General features: G+C 49.4%; 2 protein-coding genes across 2 annotated transcripts; both read left to right on the top strand.

Annotated features, from left to right (window-relative positions):
- The first annotated feature begins 221 nt into the window (after positions 1-221).
- On the top strand, positions 222-16,989 carry LOC144603145 (zinc-binding protein A33-like). Its single transcript, XM_078416306.1, has 7 exons — positions 222-629; positions 720-824; positions 10,227-10,313; positions 14,463-14,696; positions 15,359-15,381; positions 15,469-15,587; positions 16,306-16,989. Exons 1-7 carry the CDS (start codon positions 222-224, stop codon positions 16,839-16,841), a joined length of 1,512 nt encoding a protein of 503 aa, XP_078272432.1. The 3' UTR covers positions 16,842-16,989.
- Positions 1,474-5,033, top strand: LOC144602533 (E3 ubiquitin-protein ligase TRIM39-like). Its single transcript, XM_078415660.1, has 4 exons — positions 1,474-1,497; positions 2,535-2,557; positions 2,645-2,763; positions 4,452-5,033. The coding sequence occupies exons 1-4, from the start codon at positions 1,474-1,476 to the stop codon at positions 4,985-4,987; spliced, it is 702 nt and encodes a 233-aa protein (XP_078271786.1). The 3' UTR covers positions 4,988-5,033.
- Positions 16,990-24,224: the final 7,235 nt, after the last annotated feature.

The following is a 24,224-nucleotide window of genomic DNA, read 5'->3' as shown; positions in this document are numbered from 1 at the left end:
TCCCTGTCCCTTTCTGTCCTGCCTTACACAATCCCAGGGCAATCTCTCCGCTTTCGTCTATATTCAGGCCGGTTTAATGTCTAACTGACCCCTCCCTCGAGTGATTAGTTGGAAGTGGCCAGGACACCTTCACACTGAACTCTTGCAGCCAAATAAGGTCATTGCCGGAGACGGCAGCGCGCGCAGTGGAAAACACTGAACCAGGAAGAGGCGGAGTTACAATGGCTGCGAAAGACCAGGTCGAGAGTTTAACCGAGGAGGCAGTTTGTCCCATCTGCCTGGATTTCTTCACCGATCCGGTGGCACTGGAGTGTGGCCACTACTTCTGCCGCTCCTGTATCACACAGAGATGGGACAGGGAGGAGAGAAACTCCTGCCCAGAATGTAGAGAGGAGTTTGAAGAACGCACCCTCAGGGTTAGTCGGGCCTTGGCGAGACTGGCTGAGAAAGCTCGAAAACTGAGCCTGAATCGGACAAAGGGAAGTAAACTTCACTGCGAGAAGCATCAGGAAGAACTGAAGCTGTTTTGTGAAACGGACAAGACACTGATCTGTGTGGTTTGTGCAGCTGCGCGGGAACACACGTCTCACAGCTTCATGCTGATAGAAGAAGCTGTTGAAATCTACAAGGTAAAAGCAAACCGATTCTGATCACTTCATTGTGTCACGTCTTGTTTATTTTCTGACAATTTTATTCTCTGATTTAAAACCCTACCCCAGGCTCAGGTGAAATCTACCTTCGAATCTCTCAGAAGGAAAGAATCAGAGATCTGGCGAACGGAGGAGGAACAGAAAGAGAGCTTTTCTGAAGTTCAGGTTTGTACTGTCGATTTAATGTTCTTGTGTACATTTCATCCCTGCGATGTGTGTAATAATTTGGCACCTCTATAGAACTCAGGAGTCGAGGGCCAAAACTCTTGGGAGAGGTTGAGCAACCAAGGACTTTACTCCCTGGAGCGCAGTAGTCTGAAGAATGGGTTGTGGCAGGTGTATAATATCACAAAACGGAATGATACGTTGGATGGTCAGTCTGTTACCCTTAGTAGGAGGATCGGGAAAGTGAGGGTATAGGTTTTAGGTGAGAGGGAAAAGATTTCAAACGAACATGAAGGACAAATTTGGTAGTGTGTGCATGGAAAGAGCTGCCAGATGAGGTCGTTGAGTCAGGTACCATAAGAACATTTAAAAGGTATTTGAACAAATTCGTGGAGAGAAAGGGTTTTGACTATTTGGACCAAATGCGGACAGGTGGAAATAGTGCAAATGGGGCTTCTTGGTCGGTATGGCCCCTTGCTGTATGACTCTGTGAAGTCTGACATTCTAAGTGGTGCTGCTGTCTGCTAGTTCTGGTGACCTGGTTCTGTCCAGTGAGGATTAATGGAGAAATTAAATGGAACAGGTTGCAGAGAATTGAATTGGGGAAATCGGAATGATGTGCTTGTACATAGCTTTCACAAAATATTTCACAATTATCATGACGAGCTCTTTAATTGCCAAGGTAATGAAAGCTATGGTTAAATACATGTAAATGGGATTTGTGTAGATATATATGAAGCCCAGCATGGACATGATGGACCAAATGGCATATTCTGTGCTCAGAATGATATAACATATATATTATCATCTTTCATCTGACAGGAAGAGTCACACAAACTTCAATCGCAGATCACATCCCAGTTTGCTGAACTGCACCAGATTCTCACTGAGAAAGAGCAATGCTTACTGGGAGAGATCCAGGAGGAAGAGAAGACGATTGTAAAAACAATGGAGAAAAATCTTCAAGAGATTCAAGAGAATTTAAAGTCCATTCAGGAGGAACTCTCAAAGTTACAGGAACAGATAGATCACAAGGACGGCGTGATATTTCTGAAGGTGAGGTGTTACACTACAGTTTGGTGAGGTGAAAGTGCACAGGCACAAAATGGTGGGTTAAATTTTCTGAAATAAATGCCGAATTTACCAGTAATTCAGAACTGGGTCAATATTCTGTCTTTTCCAACTACTCACCACATCCGACAACAATGCCCCAAATTCCAGGAATCCTCATGTATTCATCCCACTTCAACTTAAATTTATCTGCAATATTGTCTTCAGGGCGTTCTGTGAGTTCCACTTTCTCTTTACTGCATTTCTTATGGGATTTATCAAAAGGTCATCTTACATTTCAGCTTTGATTTTTGTTCCCCGCACAAGTAGTGATAATATTTCCATCCCCCACCCATTTAAATCCGATGCTGATCCTAAAATATTCCATCCCATTTTCTCTTGACATCTTCTCCAGGTAAAATCCCACGACCTGCCCGGTCTGACACGTAGGTTGCATGATCGCGCCTATTTTCATCAACATTCCTAATGCTTTGCCCCGTGTTCGATGTCTCTACCAGAATATCCACTTCCTGTCTGTGTGGCACAGGCAAAGAGTTTGGAAATGGGAATTTTCAGTTGGGTTTTTTGTAGCAATTTGGCGAAATACCCGCTGTCGGGATAATCACGATCCATCTCAGTCTATTGACATTTGTGTTTTATTTATTTCAGGAGGTAGCTGGTCGCAAGACAAGGTAGGACATACTTTTGACTGAAACAATGTATGTTTTAAAAGAACAGCTCAAATGTTCTGTTTATAACCAGCTGTTAAACATTTGCAGGTTCAGTGATGAAGCCAAACCAATGTTGGTGGTCGGTGGCAAGTTGCCGAATGAAAAGTTTGATCGCACCTTTTTCTACAACGTGGCATTGAGAGAAATATGTGATATCATCAAGCGAGGTAAAACTGATATCTATTAACAACTCTTTGTGTGAAGAAAACTACGTTATCCAGAATTGATATCCCCGCATGAAAATAATGTTTTGATGATCCAGCCTAGATCTTGTTGCAAACTTTGACAGACTTCCTCACAAACCATAATATTTCTCATTCTCCACAAACGTACTATACACACCTCTTACATTCGCATCCAGATCACGAAAATATAAAATAAACAGCAATGGTTGCAGCACCGATCTGTGATACACACCACCAGTAATAGACATCCAGGCAGAAAAATCATCCTTCTACCGCTACCTTCTACCTCCAACCACCAAGCCAATTATGGCTCCATTTTACCAACTTGTCTTGGATCCCACCTGCCTTCGCTTTCTGGACCAGCCTTACATGCGGAACATTGTCAAGTCCCTCAGTGAAGTTCATATATTGGTTCACAATGAGATCAGAGTGTTCTTGGTTAGACAGACGCATCAAATCCACCCTCCAATAAATAAAGCAAGTAACCAGTAGCAGATTGCCTCACCCACCCAGTACACTCCCATTCAATGTGATCACGGTAACTCCACCCCATATCTCTACCTCCTCTTTAACCATCTCCAATTACCCCTCATCTTCTAATCTGCCTCTCCCTCGGCATCTACCCGCAAGATAGACAATAGACAATAGGTGCAGGAGTAGGCCATTCGACCCTTCGAGCCAGCACCGCCATTCTATGTGATCATGGCTGATCATTCTTAATCAGTACCCCGTTCCTGCCTTCTCCCCTTACCCCCTGACTCCGCTATACTTAAGAGCTCTATCTAGCTCGATCTTGAACGCATTCAGAGAATTGGCCTCCACTGCCTTCTGAGGCAGAGAATTCCACAGATTCACAACTCTCTGACTGAAAAAGTTTTTCCTCATTTCCGTTCTAAATGGCCTACCCCTTATTCTTAAACTGTGGCCCCTGGTTCTGGACTCCCCCAACATTGGGAACATGTTTCCTGCCTCTAACGTGTCCAACCCCTTAATAATCTTATACGTTTCGATAAGATCCCCTCTCATCCTTCTAAATTCCAGTGTATACAAGCCTAGTCGCTCCAGTCTTTCAACATATGACAGTCCCGCCATTCTGGGAATTAACCTAGTAAACCTACGCTGCACGCCCTCAATAGCAAGAATATCCTTCCTCAAATTTGGAGACCAAAACTGCACACAGTACCCCAGGTGCGGTCTCACTAGGGCCCTGTACAACTGCAGAAGGACCTCTTTGCTCCTATACTCAACTCCTCTTGTCATGAAGGCCAACATTCCATTGGCTTTCGTCACTGCCTGCTGTACCTGCATGCTTCCTTTCAGTGACTGATGCACTAGGACACCCAGATATTTGACTACCCGCCGTATCTCCATCCCCACCCGCAATCTCTCGTTCATCCTCACTTTTCGCATTCGTTCTCCCCCTCCGCATGCACCACCCCCTCCCGTTCCCGCTAACGCGCGGATTTTCTCATCTACTGCCCGGTTAAAAACGTCGGTAAAGATGTCTGTTGTCCACCCGATGTGGTTGTGGGTGAAACCCCGGGCAGGGTTTCAGTTGTCCGCCCGCCTGTGCCTGAGGCCGAGCGGCCTCTCCCCCGGTCCCGGGGCCGCGCTGCCCGAGTCTCCCCCCGACCCCCGGGGACTCTCTGATTCTCTGCTTCTCCCCCCAGTCTCCGTCACCCTGGATGTGGAAACAGCGCATCCGCGGCTCGAGGTGTCTGAGGATCGGAAGAGGGTGAGATGGACCGGGACCCGGAGGAGTCTCCCTGACACCGGGAAGAGGTTTACAGACAGTGTGTGTGTGCTGGGATCGGAGGGATTCACATCGGGAAGACATTACTGGGAGGTGGAGGTGGCGGGGAGTCAGCACTGGGGTCTGGGAGTCGCCGCAGAGTCTTTGGAGAGGAAGAGACGGGTCACACCGACCCCGGAGACTGGAGTCTGGAGCATCAGGCGGTGGTGGGGTGACGAGTTTGATGCACTCACCTCCCCTCCATCCCGTCTCCCCGCCCGTCCCATCCCCGGGAGGGTGAGAGTTTATCTCAGTTACGAGTCCGGGACAGTTTCATTTTACGACGCGGACACCAAGTCCCATCTCCACACCTTCGGTGGGAATAAATTCACGGAGAAACTTTACCCTTTCTTCGGGCCTTGGGCACCAAACCAGTGGCTGAGAATCTGCTCCGGTTCCGCTCCGGGTGTGTAAAAAGGTCGGGTCCCGGGACCGGCGTCAGGAGCGGGGCTCAGGTGCTGTGGGGCAGAAATCCGATGGACAACAGGTCGGCGCTGAACGGCTCCCATTTAATCCCCAAAATTCCGCGTTGTAAAAAACCCCAGTGAGCGCGGAAATAAAACCTGGGTGAAATAAACTGCATCTGAAATCAGAGCTGTCGATCCGTTCATTTTAACTCGTTAACCGCGTCCGTCAACGGAACAGAAATTACTTTTGTGAAAATATAAAGATTGAAACAATCGCCATTCCCGCGGGTTCAGCAGCGGCCGCGGGCGGCGGGTCCTGAGCACCGCCCCCCCCCTCCCGGGTTCTAAAGATTGTAGTTCGACGTCGATACATATATCATTTTTCATTTAGTCGCCGCCAGACCCCTCCCTCGCCTCTCCCTCATTTACATCAAGTCTGTATCGCTGCTGCTTCCTGCTTTTGTTCACCGCATTAAGTTCATAAGTGGTAGGGGTAGAATTAGGCCATTCGGCCCACCGTCTACTCCGCCATTCAATCATGGCTGATCTATCTCTCCCTCCTAACCCCATTCTCCTGCCATCTACCCGTAATCTCTGACACCCGTACTAATCAAGAATCTATCTGTCTCTGCCTTAAATATATCAACTGACTTGTGGGCTCCACAGCCTTTTGTGGCAAAGAATTCCACCGATTCACCACCCGCTGACGAAAGAAGTTCCCCCTCATGCTCTTCCTAAAAGAACGTATTTTAATTCTGAGGCTATGACCTCTAGTCCTAGACTCTACCACTAGTGGAAACATCCTCTCCACATCCACTCTATCCAAGCCTTTCACTATTCTGTATGTTTCAATGAGGTCCCCCCTCATTCTTCTAAACTCCAGCGAACATAGTCCCAGTGCCGCCAAACGCTCATCATATGTTAACTTGCTCCTTCCTGGTAGGATAAGAAAATAACTGCAGATGCTGGTACAAATCGAAGGTATTTATTCACAAAATGCTGGAGTATCTCAGCAGGTCAGGCAGCATTTCGGGAGACAAGGAATGGTCACCCATTCCAGAGCCAGCACATCCTTCCTCAGATATGGTGCCAAGAATTGTTCATGATATTTGAAATGCGGCCAGACCAGCGCCTCATAGAACCTCAGCATTTAACACTTCATCTCCCTCACCTCTCTCTCAGGCACATCACTGCTTCCTGCTCTCGTTCACCCCATTAACGCTTCACCTCCCTCACTGCCAGTTTCCCACCAGCTCCTACTTTCCTCTGCTCGAGCCCCGACTCTTCCCTTCGCGTTCTCGCCGTCTCTGTCTCCGTTTCAGCGAATACTTTGTAACTCTATCGGTGCAGTTTGTGTAGCGACTCTTTGCATACTTGTGCATGCAAATCCAAGAATCCCACTGTGACATGTCACATGTGATAATAAAGTGTCAATCAATCATTCATTCATTCGTTTATTCAATCATTCATTCATTCGCTGACAACAACATGGTGGTATTGGTTTCGTTTGGTTTATGATTTCACGTGCACCGAGGTACAGTGAAAAGCTTTGCCTGCGTGCTGTCCATTTAAATCATACTGTACACGAGCACAATCTAGATGTACCAAGTCATACCCGCGGCCGCGCGGTTCAAGGGGAAATTCAAGTTCTGAAAGTGAAATTCTGTAAAGGCTCGTTCTTTTTTACGCACGATTTTAAAGACGAGAAGCCAATCGTCCATCAAGCCTGAGGATCACGAGTGGAAACGTGAAACATCCATGTCCCTCCACAGATGTTGCCTCACCCGTTGAGTCGAGCGGATTTAAAAAATTTTGTTCCAGATTCCAGCAAATCCTGGCTTTTGTGAATCAACTCTCTGCCGCCACTCACTGTATTCCCATCAGCCCCACTGCCTGCACTCATTTCGCGCACTCGTACCATCACCCCCCCTCCCCCCTCACTCTACCCTATTCCTCCTTGCCTCCACCCCCACACTAACCGACGCTGGGGTCACATCAAGCTGGGGTCACATCATGAACCTATTAATATACAATACTGTAAGTGGGTATGAGTTTAGAGGGTGTACAGGGAAGGGGAGAGGGTGTGACAGAGGAGCCCTGGATCCAAAGCCTCTCCTGTATTTGTGTAGCACCCTCAACCCCCTACTCAATCCCCCTTATCCCCCCCTCCCCACCCCCACTCTCCCATCTTCCCTGACCCCCACCGCCCCCTTCCCCCCCACCCACACTCTCTCATCCACCCACCACCCCTCTCTCCCCCACCCCTGCTGTCCCCTTCCCCCACCCCTCCTCCCCACTCCCACTCTTCCCTCCTCCCCACCCCGTTCTCCCTCCCACCCCCACTCTCCCCCACCCCCATTAACCACCACCCCCCTTTCCCCCACTCACTCCTTCCCCCACCCCCCATTCTCTCCCCTCCTCCCCCACTGTCCCCCTCCCCAGTCCCACTCTCCCTCCACCCCTACTCTCTGCTCCTCCCCCTCCCCCTCCCCTCCATTCTCTCCTCCCCACCCCCCTTTTCCCCACTCTCTCCTCCCCTATACCCTCCCCACCCCCATATTCTCTCCTCCCCCAGCCCCACTCTCACTCTCCCCAAACCTTCTCTCCTTCACCCCGCTCTCTCCTTCCCCCACCGTCACCCCCTCCTACCCCCACCCTCGCACCACCCCCATTCTCACTGTCCCCCTCCCCCCACTCCCCCCCCACTCTCCCCTCTTCCCCACCCCAAACTCTTCCCTGACCCCAACTGTCCCCTTCCCCCCCCCACTCACTCTTCCCCCACCACCACCCCTCCTCCCCCACTGTCCCCCTCCCCAGTCCCACTCCCTCCCACCCCTACTCTCTGCTCCTCCCCCTCCCCCATTCTCTCCTCCCCCAACCCCACTCTCTCTCTCCCCTATGCCCTCTCTCCTCCTCCCCCACCTCCCGCTCCTCTCCTCCCCCATCCTTAGCCCCTCCTACCCCACCCCTCCCCTCCACACACTCGCCCCACCCCCATTCTCACTGTCCCCCTCCCCCCACCCCCACTGTCCCCTCTTCCCCACACCACTGTCCCATTCCCCCCTCTCTTCCCACCACCACCCCCCCTTCCCCCACACACCCTCTCGTTCCCCAGCATCCCCCTCCTGCCACACCCCCTCCTCCCCCTTTCACTGTCACTGTCCCCTTCCCCCACCCACCTTCCCCTCCCACCACTCTTCCCTGACCTCCACTTACCCCCTTCCTTCCCACACCCACTCTCTCTTCCCCCCACCACCCCCGCTGCCCACTCCTCAGTCCCACTCTCCCTCCCACCCCCACTCTCTGCTCCTCCCACCCTCCCCTCCCACTCTCCCCTCCTCCCACCCTCCCCTCCCACTCTCCCCTCTTCTCTGAGCCCCACTGTTCCCCTTACACCTACCCCACTCTCTCTTCCCCCAACCCCCCACTTCCCCGCTGTTCCCCTCCCCAGTCCCACTCTCCCTCCCACCTCCCCCCCATTCTCTCACCCTCCCCCCCACTCTCTCCTCCCCCACCCCCAATCTCCCTCCTCCCCCACCCCCAATCTCCCTCACCCCCCCTTGACCCTACTCTCTCCACACCCACCCCCCATTCTCTCGTCCCTCAGCCTCACTCTCCCCCACCACCCCCGATGGATGGATGGATGGATGGATGGATGGATGGATGGATGGATGGATGGATGGATGGATGGATGGATAGATAGATGGATTCATGGATGGATGGATGGATGGATGGTCCCCCCCCTGACATCAGTCCGAAGAAGGGTCTCGACCCGAAACGTCTCCCATTCCTTTTCTCCTGAGATGCTGCCTGACCTGCTGAGTTACTCCAGGACTTTGTGAATAAATACCTTCGATTTGTACCAGCATCTGCAGTTATATTCTTACGACAGACAGACAGACAGATAAACTGCCCTGGCCTGTCTTACCAACTTGCATCACCTTTATCCGAGTCAAATAAATCAGCCGTTAATTCGCCCATTGGCCCAGTTCATGGAAATCTTGCTCCATCCCAGATGAAGGGGTTCACTCTCCAAAACGTCACCATAGAAACGGCGAAACGTAGAAAATAATTGCACGAGTAGGCCATTCGGCCTTTTGACGAATCTCTGACGATGTGAGGCACCAACTCTACCGCTAACACCACTTAATCTTTTGAACGTTGTTTTTCAGTTGTCCTTTCTACAAATTGGCGACTGCATTTCCTACACCTTCAACAGTGGCAGGTTTTCAGTGACAGGGAGGTGGTGGTTGAGAGGAACCCGTGAACCACTTGCCCTGTGGTTGAAAGCGGGGGAACCCCCCACCCCACCCTTGTTGGCGCCGCAGGTGCATATGTCCAATTTCTTAAAAGTGGTCGCCATGATTGTGGCCCTCGGGTCCTATGCCCGACGACCCTCTGAGACCGGATGGAAGTCTCGTTCCATCCTGATCCCGGGCTGTGAACGGAGATGCGGGCGGCGGGTTCCACTGCCCAACAGGTGCAACGCCTCCTCAGTTACACCTCCTTAGCGCTGGTCCCTGTCCCTTTCTGTCCTGCCTTACACAATCCCAGGGCAATCTCTCCGCTTTCGTCTATATTCAGGCCGGTTTAATGTCTAAGTGACCCCTCCCTCGAGTGGTTAGTTGGAAGTGGCCAGGACACCTTCACACTGAACACTTGCAGCCAAATAAGGTCATTGCCGGAGACGGCAGCGCGCGCAGTGGAAAACACTGAACCAGGAAGAGGCGGAGTTACAATGGCTGCGAAAGACCAGGTCGAGAGTTTAACCGAGGAGGCAGTTTGTCCCATCTGCATGGATTTCTTCACCGATCCGGTGTCACTGGAGTGTGGACACTACTTCTGCCGCTCCTGTATCACACAGAGTTGGGACAGGGAGGAGAGAAACTCCTGCCCAGAATGTAGAGAGGTGTTTACAGACCGCAGCCTCAGGGTGAGTCGGGCCTTGGCGAGACTGGCTGAGAAAGCTCGAACACTGAGCCTGAATCGGACAGAGAAGGAAAGTAAACCTCACTGCGGGAAACATCAGGAAGAGCTGAAGCTCTTTTGTGAAACGGACAAGAAGCTGATCTGCCTGGTTTGTGCAGCTGGGCGGGAACACAAGTCTCACAGCTTCATGCCGGTAGATGAAGCTGTTGAAATCTACAAGGTAAAAGCAAATCGTTTTTTGATCACATCATTGTGTAATCTATTCTTTCATGTCTGACATGTTTATTCTCTGATCTGAAACCCAACCCCTGGATCAGGTGAAATCTTCCGAATCTCTCACAGAAAATAAATCTGAGATCGAGAAAATTGAGCAGAAACAAAAACGGAGCATTTCAGGAGTTCAGGTGAGGCTTTGTCTTATGATTTAATGTTTTATGTGTAGATTTAATCCCTGTGTCACGTGTAATAAGTGGGCACCTGCATAGAGCTCAGTGGTTGAGGGCCCGAGCTATTGGGAGAGGTTGGGCAGGCAAGGACTTTACTAATGGGAGCGCAGGAGTCTGAATAATGATCTATTGCACGTGTATAATATCATGAAATGAAATGTTCTGAGTAGGGCGTCGAGAGTGCGAGGGCATGGGTTTAAGGTGAGAGGGAACAGTTAATAGAACATTAAGGGCAACTTTGGTAGTGGGTATATGGAACGAGCTGCCAGAGGAGGTAGTTGAGTCAGGCACCATAACAATAGACAATAGGTGCAGGAGTAGGTCATTCGGCCATTCGATCTAGCACCGCCATTCAATGTGATCATGGCTGATCATTCTCAATCAGTACCCCATTCCTGCCTTCTCCCCATACCCCCTGACTCCGCTATCCTTAAGAGCTCTATCTAGCTCCCTCTTGAATACATTCAGAGAATTCTGAGGTAGAGGATTCCACAGATTCACAACTCTCTGACTGACTGATTCACAACTCTCTGACTGGACGGTGGCGCAGTGGTAGAGTTGCTGCCTTATAGCGAATGCTGCGCCGGAGACTCAGGTTCGATCCTGACTACGGGCGCCGTCTGTACGGAGTTTGACATCTTGTTGTACATCCCCTTTTCCTAACTTGACACCATTCAGATAATAATCTGCCTTCCTAATCTTATCAGCAAAGTGGATAACCTCACACTTATCCACATTAAACTGCATCTGCCATGCATCCGCCCACTCACACAACCTGTCCAAGTCACCCTGCAACCTCATAGCATCTTTCTCACAGTTCACACTGCCACCCAGCTTTGTACCATCTGCAAATTTGCTAATGGTACTTTTAATCCCTTCATCCAAGTCATTGATGTATATTGTAAATAGTTGCGGTCCCAGCACCGAGCCTTGCGGTACCCCACTAGTCACTGCCTGCCATTCTGAAAGGGACCCATTTATCCCCACTCTTTGGTTTCTGTCTGTCAACCAATTTTCTATCCATGTCAGTACCCTACCTCCAATATCATGTGCTCTAATTTTGCCCACCAATCTCCTATGTGGGACCTTGTCGAAGGCTTTCTGAAAGCCGAGGTACACCACATCCCCTTGTCTCCCCTGTCAATTTTCCTAGTTACATCCTCAAAAAATTCCAGTGGATTAGTCAAGCATGATTTCCTCTTCGTAAATCCATGCTGACTCGGAACAAGGGGCCACAGTTTAAGGATAAGGGGGAAGTCTTTTAGGACCGAGATGAGAACGTTTTTTTTCACACAGAGTGGTGAATCTGTGGAATTCTCTGCCACAGAAGGTAGTTGAGGCCAATTCATTGGCTATATGTAAGAGGGAGTTAGATCTGGCCCTTGTGGCTAAAGGGATCAGGGGCTGTGGAGAGAAGGCAGGTACGGGATACTGAGTTGGATGATCAGCCATGATCATATTGAAAGGCTCGAAGGGCCGAATGGCCTACTCCTGCACCTATTTTCTATGTTTCTATGATCCTGTTACTGCTATCCAAATGCTCCGCAATTTTGTCTTTTATAATTGACTCCAGCATCTTCCCCACCACTGATGTCAGACTAACTGGTCTATAATTTCCCATTTTCTCTCTCCCTCCTTTCTTAAAAAGTGGGATAACATTAGCTACCCTCCAATCCACAGGAACTGACCCTGAATCTATAGAACATTGGAAAATGATCACGAATGCATCCACAATATCTAAAGACACCTCCTTAAGTACCCTGGGATGCAGACCATCAGGCCCTGGGGATTTATCAGCCTTCAGTCTCATTAGTCTACCCAAAACTTTTTCCTGCCTAATGTGGATTTCCTCCAGTTCCTCTGTCACCCTAGAATCTCTGGCCACTAGAACATCTGGGAGATTGTTTGTATCCTCCTTAGTGAAGACAGATCCAATGTACCGTTTCAACTCGTCTGCCATTTCCTTGTTCCCCACAATAAATTCCCCTGCTTCTGTCTTCAAGGAACCCACATTTGCGTTGGCTATATATTTTCCTCTTCACATACCTAAAAAAGCTTTTACTATCCTCCTTTATATTATTGGCTAGTTTACCCTCGTACCTCATCTTTTCTCCCCGTATTGCCTTTTTAGTTATCTTCTGTTGCTCTTTAAAAGAGTCCCAATCCTCTGGCTTCCCACTCTTCTTTGCTATGTTATACTTCTCTTTTATTTTTATGCTGTCCTTGACTTCCCTTGTCAACCACGGGTGCCTCTTACTCCCGTTTAGAATCTTTCCTCCTCTTCGGGATAAATTGATCCTGCAACATCTGCATTATTCCCAGGAATACTTGCCATTGCTGTTCCACCGTCTTCCCTGCTAGGGCCTCCTTCCAGTCAATTTTGGCCAGATCCTGCCTCATGGCTCTGTAATCCCCATTGTTATACTGTAATACTGACACTTCCGTTTTTCCCTTCTCCCTCTCAATTTGTAGAGTAAATCATCATATTGTGGTCACTGCCTCCTAATGGCTCTTTTAACTCGAGTCCCCTTATCAGATCAGGTTCATTACACATCACTACATCCAGAATTGCCTTCTCCCTGGTAGGCTCCAGTATAAGTTGTTCTAAGAATCCATCTCGGTGGCACTCCACAAACTCTCTTTCCTGGGGTCCATTACCAACCTGATTTTCCCAGTCTACCTACATATTGAAATCTCCCATAACCACCGGAGGATTACATTTACGACATGCCAATTTTAGCTCCTTATTCAACTTGCACCCTATGTCGAGGCTACTGTTTGGGGGCCTGTAGATGACTCCCATTAGGGTCTTTTTACCCTTGCAATTCCTCATTTCTACCCATACTGATTCTACATCTCCTGATTCTATGTCACCCCTTACAAGGGAGTTAATATCATTCCTCACCAACAGAGCGACCCCACCCCCTCTTCCCACCTGTCTGTCTTTTCTATATGTTGTGTACCCCTGAATATTCAGTTCCCAGCACTGTTTCTCTTGAGGCCATGTCTCAGTGATTCCCACAACATCATAGGTGCCAATGTCCAACTGAGCCTCAAGCTCATCCACTTTATTTTTTGTTATGCGCTTTTCTGACTGACTACTCGCGTCCTCTTGGCGCTCTTTTTAAACTGCCTTTTCACACTGCAATTACCACTTACTTTGCTCTCAGCCAATGGTCGTCCTTGCCCTGCACCCTACCTTTTCTGACTGACAACTCGCGTCCTCTTGGCGCTCTACTGACTACAGTTAAAAAGTCTTTGAACAAATTCTTAGGAGAACTATTTTAGAACTATCTGGGCCAAATGCGGACTGTAGGAAATAGCGCAGATATCATCATCATATCATATCATATATATACAGCGCGGAAACAGGCCTTTTCGGCCCACCAAGTCCGCGCCGCCCAGCGATCCCCGTACATTAACACTATCCTACACCCACTAGGGACAATATTTTACATTTACCCAGCCAATTAACCTACAAACCTGTACGTCTTTGGAGTGTGGGAGGAAACCGAAGATCTCGGAGAAAACCCACGCAGGTCACGGGGAGAACGTACAAACTCCTTACAGTGCAGCACCCGTAGTCAGGATCGAACCTGAGTCTCCGGCGCTGCATTCGCTGTAAAGCAGCAACTCTACCGCTGCGCTACCGTGCCGCCCCTTATGGGGCGTCTTGGTCGGTATCTAACACCCCTTGCTGTATGACTCTGTGAAGTCTGTCATTCCAAGAGGTGCTGCTGTCTGCCAGTTCTGGTGACCTGGTTCTGTCCAGTGAGGGTTAATGGACACACGGAATGGAACAGGTTGCAGGGAATTGTACTGGGAAAATGGGAATGATGTGCTTGCACATTACTTTCACAAAATATTTCAGAATTATCAAGACGAGCTCTTGAATTGCCGTACATTAGGGAAATGAAAGCTACGGATTAAATAGAAGTAAATGGAGTTAGTGTAGATATGTACAGAGCCCAGCATGGACATGTTGGGCCGAAGGTCCTATTTCTGCACTGCAGGACTTGACATTGACTAGCCAAATGTCACCTGCCATGCCATGTGGAAACACAGCAGAGTAACACATTATATTGATTCTCATCTTTCATCTGACAGAAAGAGTCACACAACCTTCAGTCACAGATCACATCCCAGTTTGCTGAACTGCACCAGATTCTCACTGAGAAAGAGCAGTGCTTACTGGGAGAGATCCGGGAGGAAGAGAAGAAGCTTGTAAAAACAATGGAGAAAAATCTTCAAGAGATTCAAGAGAATTTAAAGTCCATTCAGGAGGAACTCTCAAAGCTACAGGAACAGATAGATCACAAGGACGACGTGATATTTCTGAAGGTGAGGGGGTTACACTACAGTTTGGCGAAGTGAAAGTGCACAGTCACAAAATAGTGGGTTACATTTCTGAAATAAATGCCGCATTTTCCAGTAATTCAGAACTGGGTCAATGTTCCATCTGTTCCAACTACTCACCACTTCCGCCAACATTGCCCCAAATTCCAGGAATCCTCATGTATTCATCCCACTTCAACTTAAATTTATCTGCAATATTGTCTTCAGGCCGTCCTGTGAGTTCCACGTTCTCTTTGCTGCATTTCTAATGGAATTTGTTCAAACGTCATCTTAAATTTCAACTTTGATTTTTATTCCCCCCACAAGTAGAGATAATATTTCCATCCCCCACCCATTTAAATCCGACACTGATCCTAAAATATTTCATCCCATTTTCTCTGACATCTTCTCCAGGTAAAATCCCACGACCTGCTCGGTCTTACTTATAAGTTGCATGATCGTGCCCATTTTCATCGACACTCCTAATGCTTTGCCCCATGTTCGATGTCTTTACCATAATATCCACTTCCTGTCTGTGTGGCAGGGGCAAAGAGTTGGGAAATAGGAATTATCAGTGGGATTTTTTCTAGCAATTTGGCGAAATACCCGCTGTCGGGATCATGACGATCCATCTCAGTCTATTGACATTTGTGTTTTATTTGTTTCAGGAGGTAGTTGGTCGCAAGACGAGGTAGGACATGCTTTTGACTGAAACAACGTATGTTTTAAAAGAACAGCTCAAATGCTCAGTTTATAACCAGCCGTTAAATATTTGCAGGTTTAGTGATGAAGCCAAACCAATGTTGGTGGTAGATGATGCGTTGCCGATTGAAACGTTTGATCGCATCTTTTTCTACAACATGGCATTGAGAGAAACATCTGATATCATCAAACGAGGTTAAACTGATACATCTTAACAACTCTTTGTGAAGAAAACTGTCCTCCAGAATTGATATCCCTGCATGAAAATAATGTTTCGATGATCCAACCTTCACTTTCTGGACCAGCCTTACATGCGGAACATTGTCAAGTCCCTCAGTGAAGTTCATATATTGGTTCACAATGAGATCAGAGTGTTCTTGGTTGCACAGACGCATCAAATCCACCCTCCAATAAATATAGCAAGTAACCAGTAGCAGATTGCCTCGCCCGTCCAGTCCACTCCCGTTCAGTGTGATCACGGCAACTCCACACCACATCTCTACCTCCTCTTTAACCATCTCCAATTACCACTCACACCAGTCTCCTCATCTTCCTATCTGCCTCTCCCTCGCCATCTACCGGTAAGATATTTGAATGCCCGCCGTATTTCTCCATCCCCACCCGCAATCTCTCGTTTATGCTCACTTTCCGCATTCGTTTTCCCCGTCCGCATGCACCACCCCCTCCCGTTCCCGATAACCCGCGGGATTTCCACTCTCCAGCCCGGTTGAAAACACGGGTAAAATGTCTGTTGTCCACCCGATGTGGTTGTGGGTGAAACCCCGGGCAGGGTTTCAGTTGTCCGCCCGCCTGTGCCTGAGGCCGAGCGGCCTCTCCCCCGGTCCCGGGGCCGCGCTGCCCGAGTCTCCCCCCGACCCCCGGGGACTCTCTGATTCTCTGCTTCTCCCCCCAGTCTCCGTCACCCTGGATGTGGAAACAGCGCATCCGTGGCTCGAGGTGTCTGAGGATCGGAAGAGGGTGAGACGGACCCGGACCCGGAGGAGTCTCCCTGACACCGGGAAGAGGTTTACAGACTGGCCGTATGTGCTGGGGTCGGAGGGATTCACATCGGGGAGACATTACTGGGAGGTGGAGGTGGCGGGGAGTGAGGACTGGAGTCTGGGAGTCGCCGCAGAGTCTGTGGAGAGGAAGAGAGAGATCACACTGACCCCGGAGACTGGAGTCTGGAGCATCAGGCGGGGGTGGGGTGACGGGTTTGATGCACTCACCTCCCCTCCATCCCGTCTCCCCGCCCGTCCCATCCCCGGGAGGGTGGGAGTTTATCTCAGTTACGAGTCCGGGACAGTTTCATTTTACGACGCGGACACCAAGTCCCATCTCCACACCTTCACTGGGAATGAATTCACGGAGAAACTTTATCCTTTCTTCGAGACTTGGCGTGAAGACCAGTGGCTGAGAATCTGCTCCGGTTCCGCTCCGGGTGTGTAAAAGGGTCGGGTCCCGGGACCGGCGTCAGGAGCGGGGCTCAGGGGCTGTGGGGCAGGTCGGCGCTGAACGGCTCCCATTTACGCGTCGTAAAAACCCCAGTGAGCACGGAAATAAAACCAGGGGGAATGTAAATGTGGGAAGAGAGAAATAAACAGCAATTGGAATCAGAGCTGTCGATCCGTTCATTTCAACGCGTTAACCGCGTCACTTCTTGGTCCCGCCACTAGATGGCAGCAACGCCACGCGGTGCGACCACAGACCAGCTGTAACTTTGAGAATTAACTTTGACAATTGCAAAAACCGCGGGAATCTGATTTAATAAGTGACTTTTGTCACCTGTTACCACACCTGCGGCCCAAACCACATGCATGGCTTAAAATGTGGAATAAAAGCAGAAATTGCCCCAAATACTCAGCAGGTCAGTTCGCGGATGACACGACTGTGGTTGGACTCATCTCAGGAGGAGATGAGACAGCCTACAGGGATGAAATCCAAAGGCTGGCAGCATGGTGTTCAGTGAACAATCTTGTCCTGAACTCCTCCAAAACAAAGGAACTTATAATTGACTTCAGGAAAACCAGTGTAGAATACGACCCACTCTACATCAATGGGGTCTGTGTGGAAAGGTACCCGCTTTCAGGTTCCTGGGTACGCACATCGCAGAGGATCTTACCTGGTCTACCAACACCATCACCACAGTGAAGAAGGCACAGCAGAGACTCCACTTCCTGAGGATCCTCAGGAAAACCAACCTGCAGGAGAAGCTCATGATGCCCTTCTATCGCTGCTCCATCGAGAGTGTGCTGGCATACTGTATAACCACATGGTATGCCAGCTGCTCAGAAAAGGACAGGAAGGCCCTTCAGAGGGTCATCACGACGGCCCAGAAGATCATCGGCTGCTCACTGCCCTCCCTGGAGCACCTGTTCAGCCTACGCTGCCTCAGTAGAGCAGGCAAAATAATAAAAGATCCATCCCACCCCGGCCACCGTCTGTTCATCTGCCCTCTGGTCGACGTTTCAGGTCGATCAAATCCCGAACAAACAGACTTAAGAACAGTTTTTACTCCAGGGCCATACGAGAACTGAACACTACCTTCTGCACTAGGCAACACTGTTAAAAAATCTTTTGTGCTTAATATAATTGTATTTATTTGTTTTTGCATTTATTGCATATATGTTTTTACACACCGTCAGGATTGGCTATTTTTTAATTTCGTTGTACTCGTTGCAATGACAATAAATGAATATTATTATTATTATTATTATAATAATAATAATAATAATACATTTTATTTATATAGCGCTTTTCATATACTCAAAGACGCTTTACAGAGATTTTGAGAACATAGGGAAATTAATAAATAGATAAATAAGTAAATAAATAAATGAACAGAGAAAGGAGACAGAAGGTGAGGTGACCTTCAGTGGTTGAAGGCAGTACTGAACAGGTGAGACTTCAGCGATGTTTTGAATGTGGTGAGTGTGGGGGAGTCTCTAACGGTTTGGGGTAGTGAGTTCCATAGGGTGGGAGCAGCGATGGAGAAAGCCCTGTCCCCCCAGGATCTGAGTTTAGTCCGGATGTGGGGGGATAGGAGATTGGCAGCGGCAGAGCGGAGGGTGCAGGTGGGAGTGTGCCTGTGGAGGAGGTCGGTCAGGTAGGATGGGGCCAGGTTATGGAGGGCTTTGTAGGTTATGAGGAGGATTTTGTACTGGATTCTCTGGGGGGATGGGGAGCCAGTGGAGTTTATAAAGGACGGGGGTGATATGGTCGCGGATCGAGGTGTGTGTGAGTAGACGGGCAGCGGAGTTTTGAATGTATTGAAGTTTATTGATGATTTTTGAGGGTGCGCCATAGAGGAGGCTGTTGCAGTAGTCCAGACGGGAGGTGATGAAGGCGTGGATGAGGGTTTCTGCAGCTGTGGAGGAGAGGGATGGACGGAGACGGGCAATGTTTTTGAGGTGGAAGAAGGCTGTCTTTGTGATGTGTTTGATGTGTTTTTCGAAGGAGAGGGTTTGATCAAGGATGATTCCAAGATTCCGGATGTGAGGTGAAACAGACTTTACATTTCAGGTCTAATACCGACGACGAATGGTGTTTCCATTTGGATTTTCAGCATCTGTGGTTTTTTTAAAATTTATCCAGTTGATTGGGTGATTGGAATGTTTAACTGAGCATAAACTGCCAACAAAAAACAGAAAACATTGGCGGCATTCAGCACGTTGGGCAGTATACTATGGGCACAGCGCTGTGGAGTTTAAATATAGCACTATGGCCACAGCGCTATGGGTCACAGACTGTTCAAGAAAATTCACGTTTACCAAGGGTGACCATCCCTGTGGGGTGCTGGGGGAATTAGCTGCTGACGTTCAGATGAATTGTTAAACTCCAGTGACATCCGTCCGCACCATTGGGTGAACTTAGTTTCGTATAGTTTAGTTCATTTCAGAGGTGCAGCTCGGAAACAGGCCCTTCAGCCCACCTAGTCCATGGCAAACCATCAACACTATGACCATTACCATTAACACTATCATACACACTCAGGGGACGTTTTAGAATTCGTAAAGGAACCAATTAACCTACCAATTTATACGTCTTTGAAATGTGGATGGAAACCAGATCACCTGGAGGAAACGCATGTGGTCACACGGAGAATGTACAAACTCTGTGCAGACAGCACCCGTAGTCAGGATTGAACCCTGACGCTGTATATCTAAAATTTAAAAGATACTTGGACAGGAACATGGGTAGGAAAGGTTTAGAGGGTCGTGGGCGAAATGTGGGGCAGGTAGGACTAGTATAGACAATAGACAATAGGTGCAGGAGTAGGCCATTCAGCCCTTCGAGCCAGCACCGCCATTCAATGCGATCATGGCTGATCACTCTCAATCAGTACCCCGTTCCTGCCTTCTCCCCATACCCCCTCACTCCGCTATCCTTAAGAGCTCTATCCAGCTCTCTCTTGAAAGCATCCAACGAACTGGCCTCCACTGCCTTCTGAGGCAGAGAATTCCACACCTTCGCCACTCTCTGACTGAAAAAGTTCTTCCTCATCTCCGTTCTAAATGGCCTACCCCTTATTCTTAAACTGTGGCCCATTGTTCTGGACTCCCCCAACATTGGGAACATGTTTCCTGCCTCTAATGTGTCCAATCCCCTAATTATCTTATATGTAGACGGGGCAAGTTGGTTGAGTTGGGCTGTTGGGCCCGTTTCCACACCGTATGACTTAATTGGTGCATCAGGCTTGACTTGGTGTAAGGAATATTTGAATAATTGAGTAGGCAGCATCACCGGAGAACCTCAATAGGTGACATTTCAGATTGAGTCTGAAACATCGCCTATCCGTGTTCTCCAGAGATGCTGCCAGATGAGCGTTTGACTGCACTGGGCCTGTGCTCGCTGGAGTTTAGAAGAATGTGGGGGGACCTCATCAAAACATACTAAATAATGAAAGGCTTGGATAGAGTGGAGATGATGTTTCCACCAGTGGGAGAGTCTAGGTCTAGAGGTCATAGCCTCAGAATTAAAGAATGTTCTTTTGGGAAGGAGATGAGGAGGATTTTCATTTTGCCGGAGGGTAGTGAGTCTGTGGAATTCTTTGCCACAGATGGCTGTGGAGGCCATCAGTGGATGTTTCTACGGCAGAAATAGATAGATTCTGATTATTTTGGATATCAGGTTGTGGGGTGAAGGCAGGAGAATGGGGTTAGGAGGGAGAGAGAGATCAGCCATGGTTGAATGGCGGAGTAGACAATGGGCCGAATGGTGGCGCAGCGGTAGAGTTGCTGCCTTACAGCGAATGCAGCGCCGGAGACTCAGGTTTGATCCTGACTACGGGTGCTGTACTGTACGGAGTTTGTACGTTCTCCCAGTGCCCTGCGTGGGGTTTCTCCGAGATCTTCGGTTTCCTCCCACACTCCAAAGACGTACGGGTTTGTAGGTTAATTGGCTGGGCAAATGTAAAAATTGTCCCTAGTGGGTGTAAGAATAGTGTTAATGTGCGGGGATCACTGGGCGGCGCGGAGCCGGTGGGCCGAAGGGCCTGTTTCTGCGCTGTATCTCTAATTCTAAATGTCCCAATTCTGCTCCAATCACTTGTGACCCGCTGAGTTACTCCAGCACTTTGTGTCCTTTTGAACATAATATTCTCGAGTGCAGCCTCACCAATGAGTTGGACAAAGTGAGTGCTGTGGTCTTTGCAGATGGGACACTGAAACATGTGAAGCTCCCACGGTCAGTCCATGCGTAGGTTGGGTGACCAAGTCAAGGGCTCCCAGGAGAATTTGTAATGAATGAACACGTTTAAACACGGCTGTTTGTCTATCCCTTTTCACTGAACAGGATGATTTAGAAATAAACACAACTGTTTTGTTGAATGGCACTGTGGATAACTTCCTGGAACTTCACTTCTGCAACTTATGTTCATCCCCATGACCAAAGCTTCAAAGAGTTGCCACTCTTTGAAGCCGGGATGAGACTGGGTGAACGGGGGGGGGCCTTGTCACGTGCGGAGGGCAGGACAATGGGAGCGCCCTGAGTTACGTCACTCTGCTGTCACGTGCCGTGGGTGGGTGGTCGGATGAGCCAGTTGTCATGTGCCGGGGGGGAAAGGGGTGTGGACGGAGACAACTGTCGAGGGCGGGTTGAATGGAGATTTGGTGTCACGTGTCGGGGGCTGGTTGAATGGCGATCTGGTGTCACGTGTTGGGACGGGTTGAATGGTGATCTGGTGTCACGTGTCGGGGCTAGTGAATGGGGTCTGCTGTCACGTGTCGGGGGAAAGGGGTCTGGTGTCACGTGTCGGGGACGGGTTGAATGGGGATTGGTGTCACGTGTCGGGGCGGGTGAAATGGGGGCAACTGTCCGTTGTCACGTGTCGGGCCGGTTGCATGGGGTTTGTTGTCACGTGTCGGGGGCGGGTGAATGGGGTCTGATGTCACGTGTCGGGGGAAAGGGGTCTGGTGTCGGGGACGGGTGAATGGGGGTCTAGTGTCATGTGTCGGGCGCAGGGAATGTGGTCTGGTGTCACGTGTTGGGGGCGGGTGAAATGGGGTTTGGTGTCACTTATCGGGGTGGGGAATGGGGGTCTGGTGTCACGTATCGGGGCGGGAGAATGAAGATCTGGTGTCACGTGTCGGGGGCGTTTGAATGAGATCTGGTGTCACATGTCCGGGGCGGGTGAATGGCGACTTTGTGTCACGTGTCGGGTGCGGAATAGCGGCGCCGGCTGGTGACGTATAGTTGGGCGCGCAGGCGGGCGGGCGCCGGAGCAGAGGGGGTGAGTAACGATGGCGACCGGAGATTGGGGGACAGGGGGACAACGGCGGGGCCCGTTTCAATCGAGACGCGGCCTGGTCCCAACCTGGAGAGGGAAGAGGGAGGAAAAAGGGGAAAGGCGGGTTATGGGGGGGGGAGGGAGGGAGGTGTTTGGGGAGGAGAAGTGAAGGGGAAAAAGAGGAGGGGGGTGAGGGGTGGGAGGCGAAGGGAAAGGGGACGGAGCGGATGGGGAAGGGAAGGGAAGGGAAGGGGGGTGGCTGAGGGGCGGGAGGGGAGGGGTGGGGGAAGAGAGATGAGAAAGGACAGGCAGAAGAGGAGAGGTTGAGGGGAGGGGGACAAGATGGGATACATAGATAAATAGACAGTAGGTGCAGGAGGAGGCCATTCGGCCCTTCGAGCCAGGACCGCCATTCAATGTGGTCATGGCTGATCATTCTCAATCAGTGCCCTGTTCCTGCCTTCTCCCCATATCCCTTGGTTCCGCGAGCCCCTCGAGCTCTATCTAACTCTCTCTTGAATATATCGTGTGAATCCACAGATTCACAACTCTCTGGGTAAAAAGTTTTTCGTCATCTCAGTTCTAAATGGCCGACCCCTTATTCTTAAACTGTGTGTGACCCCTGGTTCTGGACTCCCACAACACCGGGAACATGTTTCCTGCATCTAGCGTGTCCAATCCCTTCATAATTTTATGTGTTTCTATAAGATCCCCGCTCATCCTTCTAAATCCCAGTGAATACAAGCCCTGCAGCTCCATTCTTTCATCATATGACAGCCCGCCATCCCGGGAATTAACCTTGTGAACCTGCGTTGCACTCCCTCAATAGGAAGACAGCTCGTTCCACGTACCTACCACCCTTTGTATTAAAAAAGTGACCCCTCATGTTCCTGTGAAATCTTTCCCCCGTCTCACCTTAAATCTATGTCCTCTGGTTCTTGATTCCCCGACTCTGAGTAAAAGACTCCGTGCCTCTACCCTAGCTATTCACTTCAGGATCGTATACATCATCACAAGGTGACCCCTCATCCTCCTGCGCTCCAAGGAATAAAGTCCGAGCCTGTTCAACCTCTCCCTATTGCTCAGGCCCTCAATTCCTGGCAACATCTTTGTAAAACTTCTCTGTAATCTTTCCAGTTTAACGACATGTATACATGAATGACACACAACATTCTACAAGAAGGACTGTGCGAAAAAGCGAGACTTTTATTCTGCAAATTCTGCAGGGGCATTGTAACTGTTCGTGCCAGCCCCAAACTGTGGTCCCAAATCGCCCCTTCCAGTTTTTAATCTTGTGATTTTTCTATTAACACAAGTTTGCTAGGAATGCAACTGTTACATTACAGCAGGAATGTATATTTTAATTTAGTTTATTAATATAAACTGCAGATTCTGTTTTCTAATATTCCAGCCTTTTCAATGACAATTTTAATGTTCTTTGAAATATTTTTGTTGGTTTGTTTGAATTATTCATTGGATGCAAATGACACAAACAGACATCTAAAGAGGGGTCTCGACCCAAAACATCACCCATTCCTTCCATCAGGAGATGCCGCCTGTCCCGCTGAGTTACTCCAGCAATTTGTGTCTATGTTTGGTTTAAAGCAGCATTTGCAGTTCCTTCCTACACACAAACAGACCATTTGGCCCAATCAAACATTTCTGGTCTTCATGCTCCAGGCACGCTTCCTCCTCAGTTTAAAACTATCGGCATAACCCCCTTTTTTGCTTTTTCCCTCGGGTGGCACAGTGGCCTAGATGGTAGAGCCGCTGCCCCACTGCGCCAGATACCAGGGTTTCCATCCTGACCTCGGGTACTGTCCGTGTGGAGTTTGCACATTCTCCCTGTGACTGCGTGGGTTTCCTCCAGGTGCTCCGGTTTCCTCCCATATCCCAAAGACGTGTGGGTTCGTAAATGGGGGGGGTGAGGGAGAGGAGGAGAGAGAAATGGAGGGGTGAGGGAGAGGAGGAGAGAGAAATGGAGCGCAAAATGGAAGGGTGAGGAGGTGAAGAAGAGGAGTCGAGGGAGAGGAGGGGAAGGAGAGGGATGAGGGAGAGGTGGAGAGGAAGAGGGGTGAGGAGGAGGAGAGGTGAAGGAGAGGAAG

The sequence above is a fragment of the Rhinoraja longicauda genome, chromosome 19 (assembly GCF_053455715.1).
Source record: "Rhinoraja longicauda isolate Sanriku21f chromosome 19, sRhiLon1.1, whole genome shotgun sequence".
NCBI lineage: Eukaryota > Metazoa > Chordata > Chondrichthyes > Rajiformes > Arhynchobatidae > Rhinoraja > Rhinoraja longicauda.
The sequence above is the reverse complement of the archived record's forward strand: the minus strand, read 5'-3'. Positions and strand labels throughout refer to the sequence as shown.

Excerpts from the sequence above, each read along its gene's own strand:
- LOC144603145 (XM_078416306.1), top strand. The coding sequence starts at position 222 with ATGGCTGCGAAAGACCAGGTCGAGAGTTTAACCGAGGAGGCAGTTTGT. Across the intron at positions 630-719 it reads AAGCTGTTGAAATCTACAAG|GCTCAGGTGAAATCTACCTT; the intron begins GTAAAAGCAAAC and ends ACCCTACCCCAG. Across the intron at positions 14,697-15,358 it reads ACGACGTGATATTTCTGAAG|GAGGTAGTTGGTCGCAAGAC; the intron begins GTGAGGGGGTTA and ends TATTTGTTTCAG.
- LOC144602533 (XM_078415660.1), top strand. The coding sequence starts at position 1,474 with ATGACGAGCTCTTTAATTGCCAAG. Across the intron at positions 2,558-2,644 it reads GTAGCTGGTCGCAAGACAAG|GTTCAGTGATGAAGCCAAAC; the intron begins GTAGGACATACT and ends AAACATTTGCAG. Across the intron at positions 2,764-4,451 it reads ATGTGATATCATCAAGCGAG|TCTCCGTCACCCTGGATGTG; the intron begins GTAAAACTGATA and ends TTCTCCCCCCAG.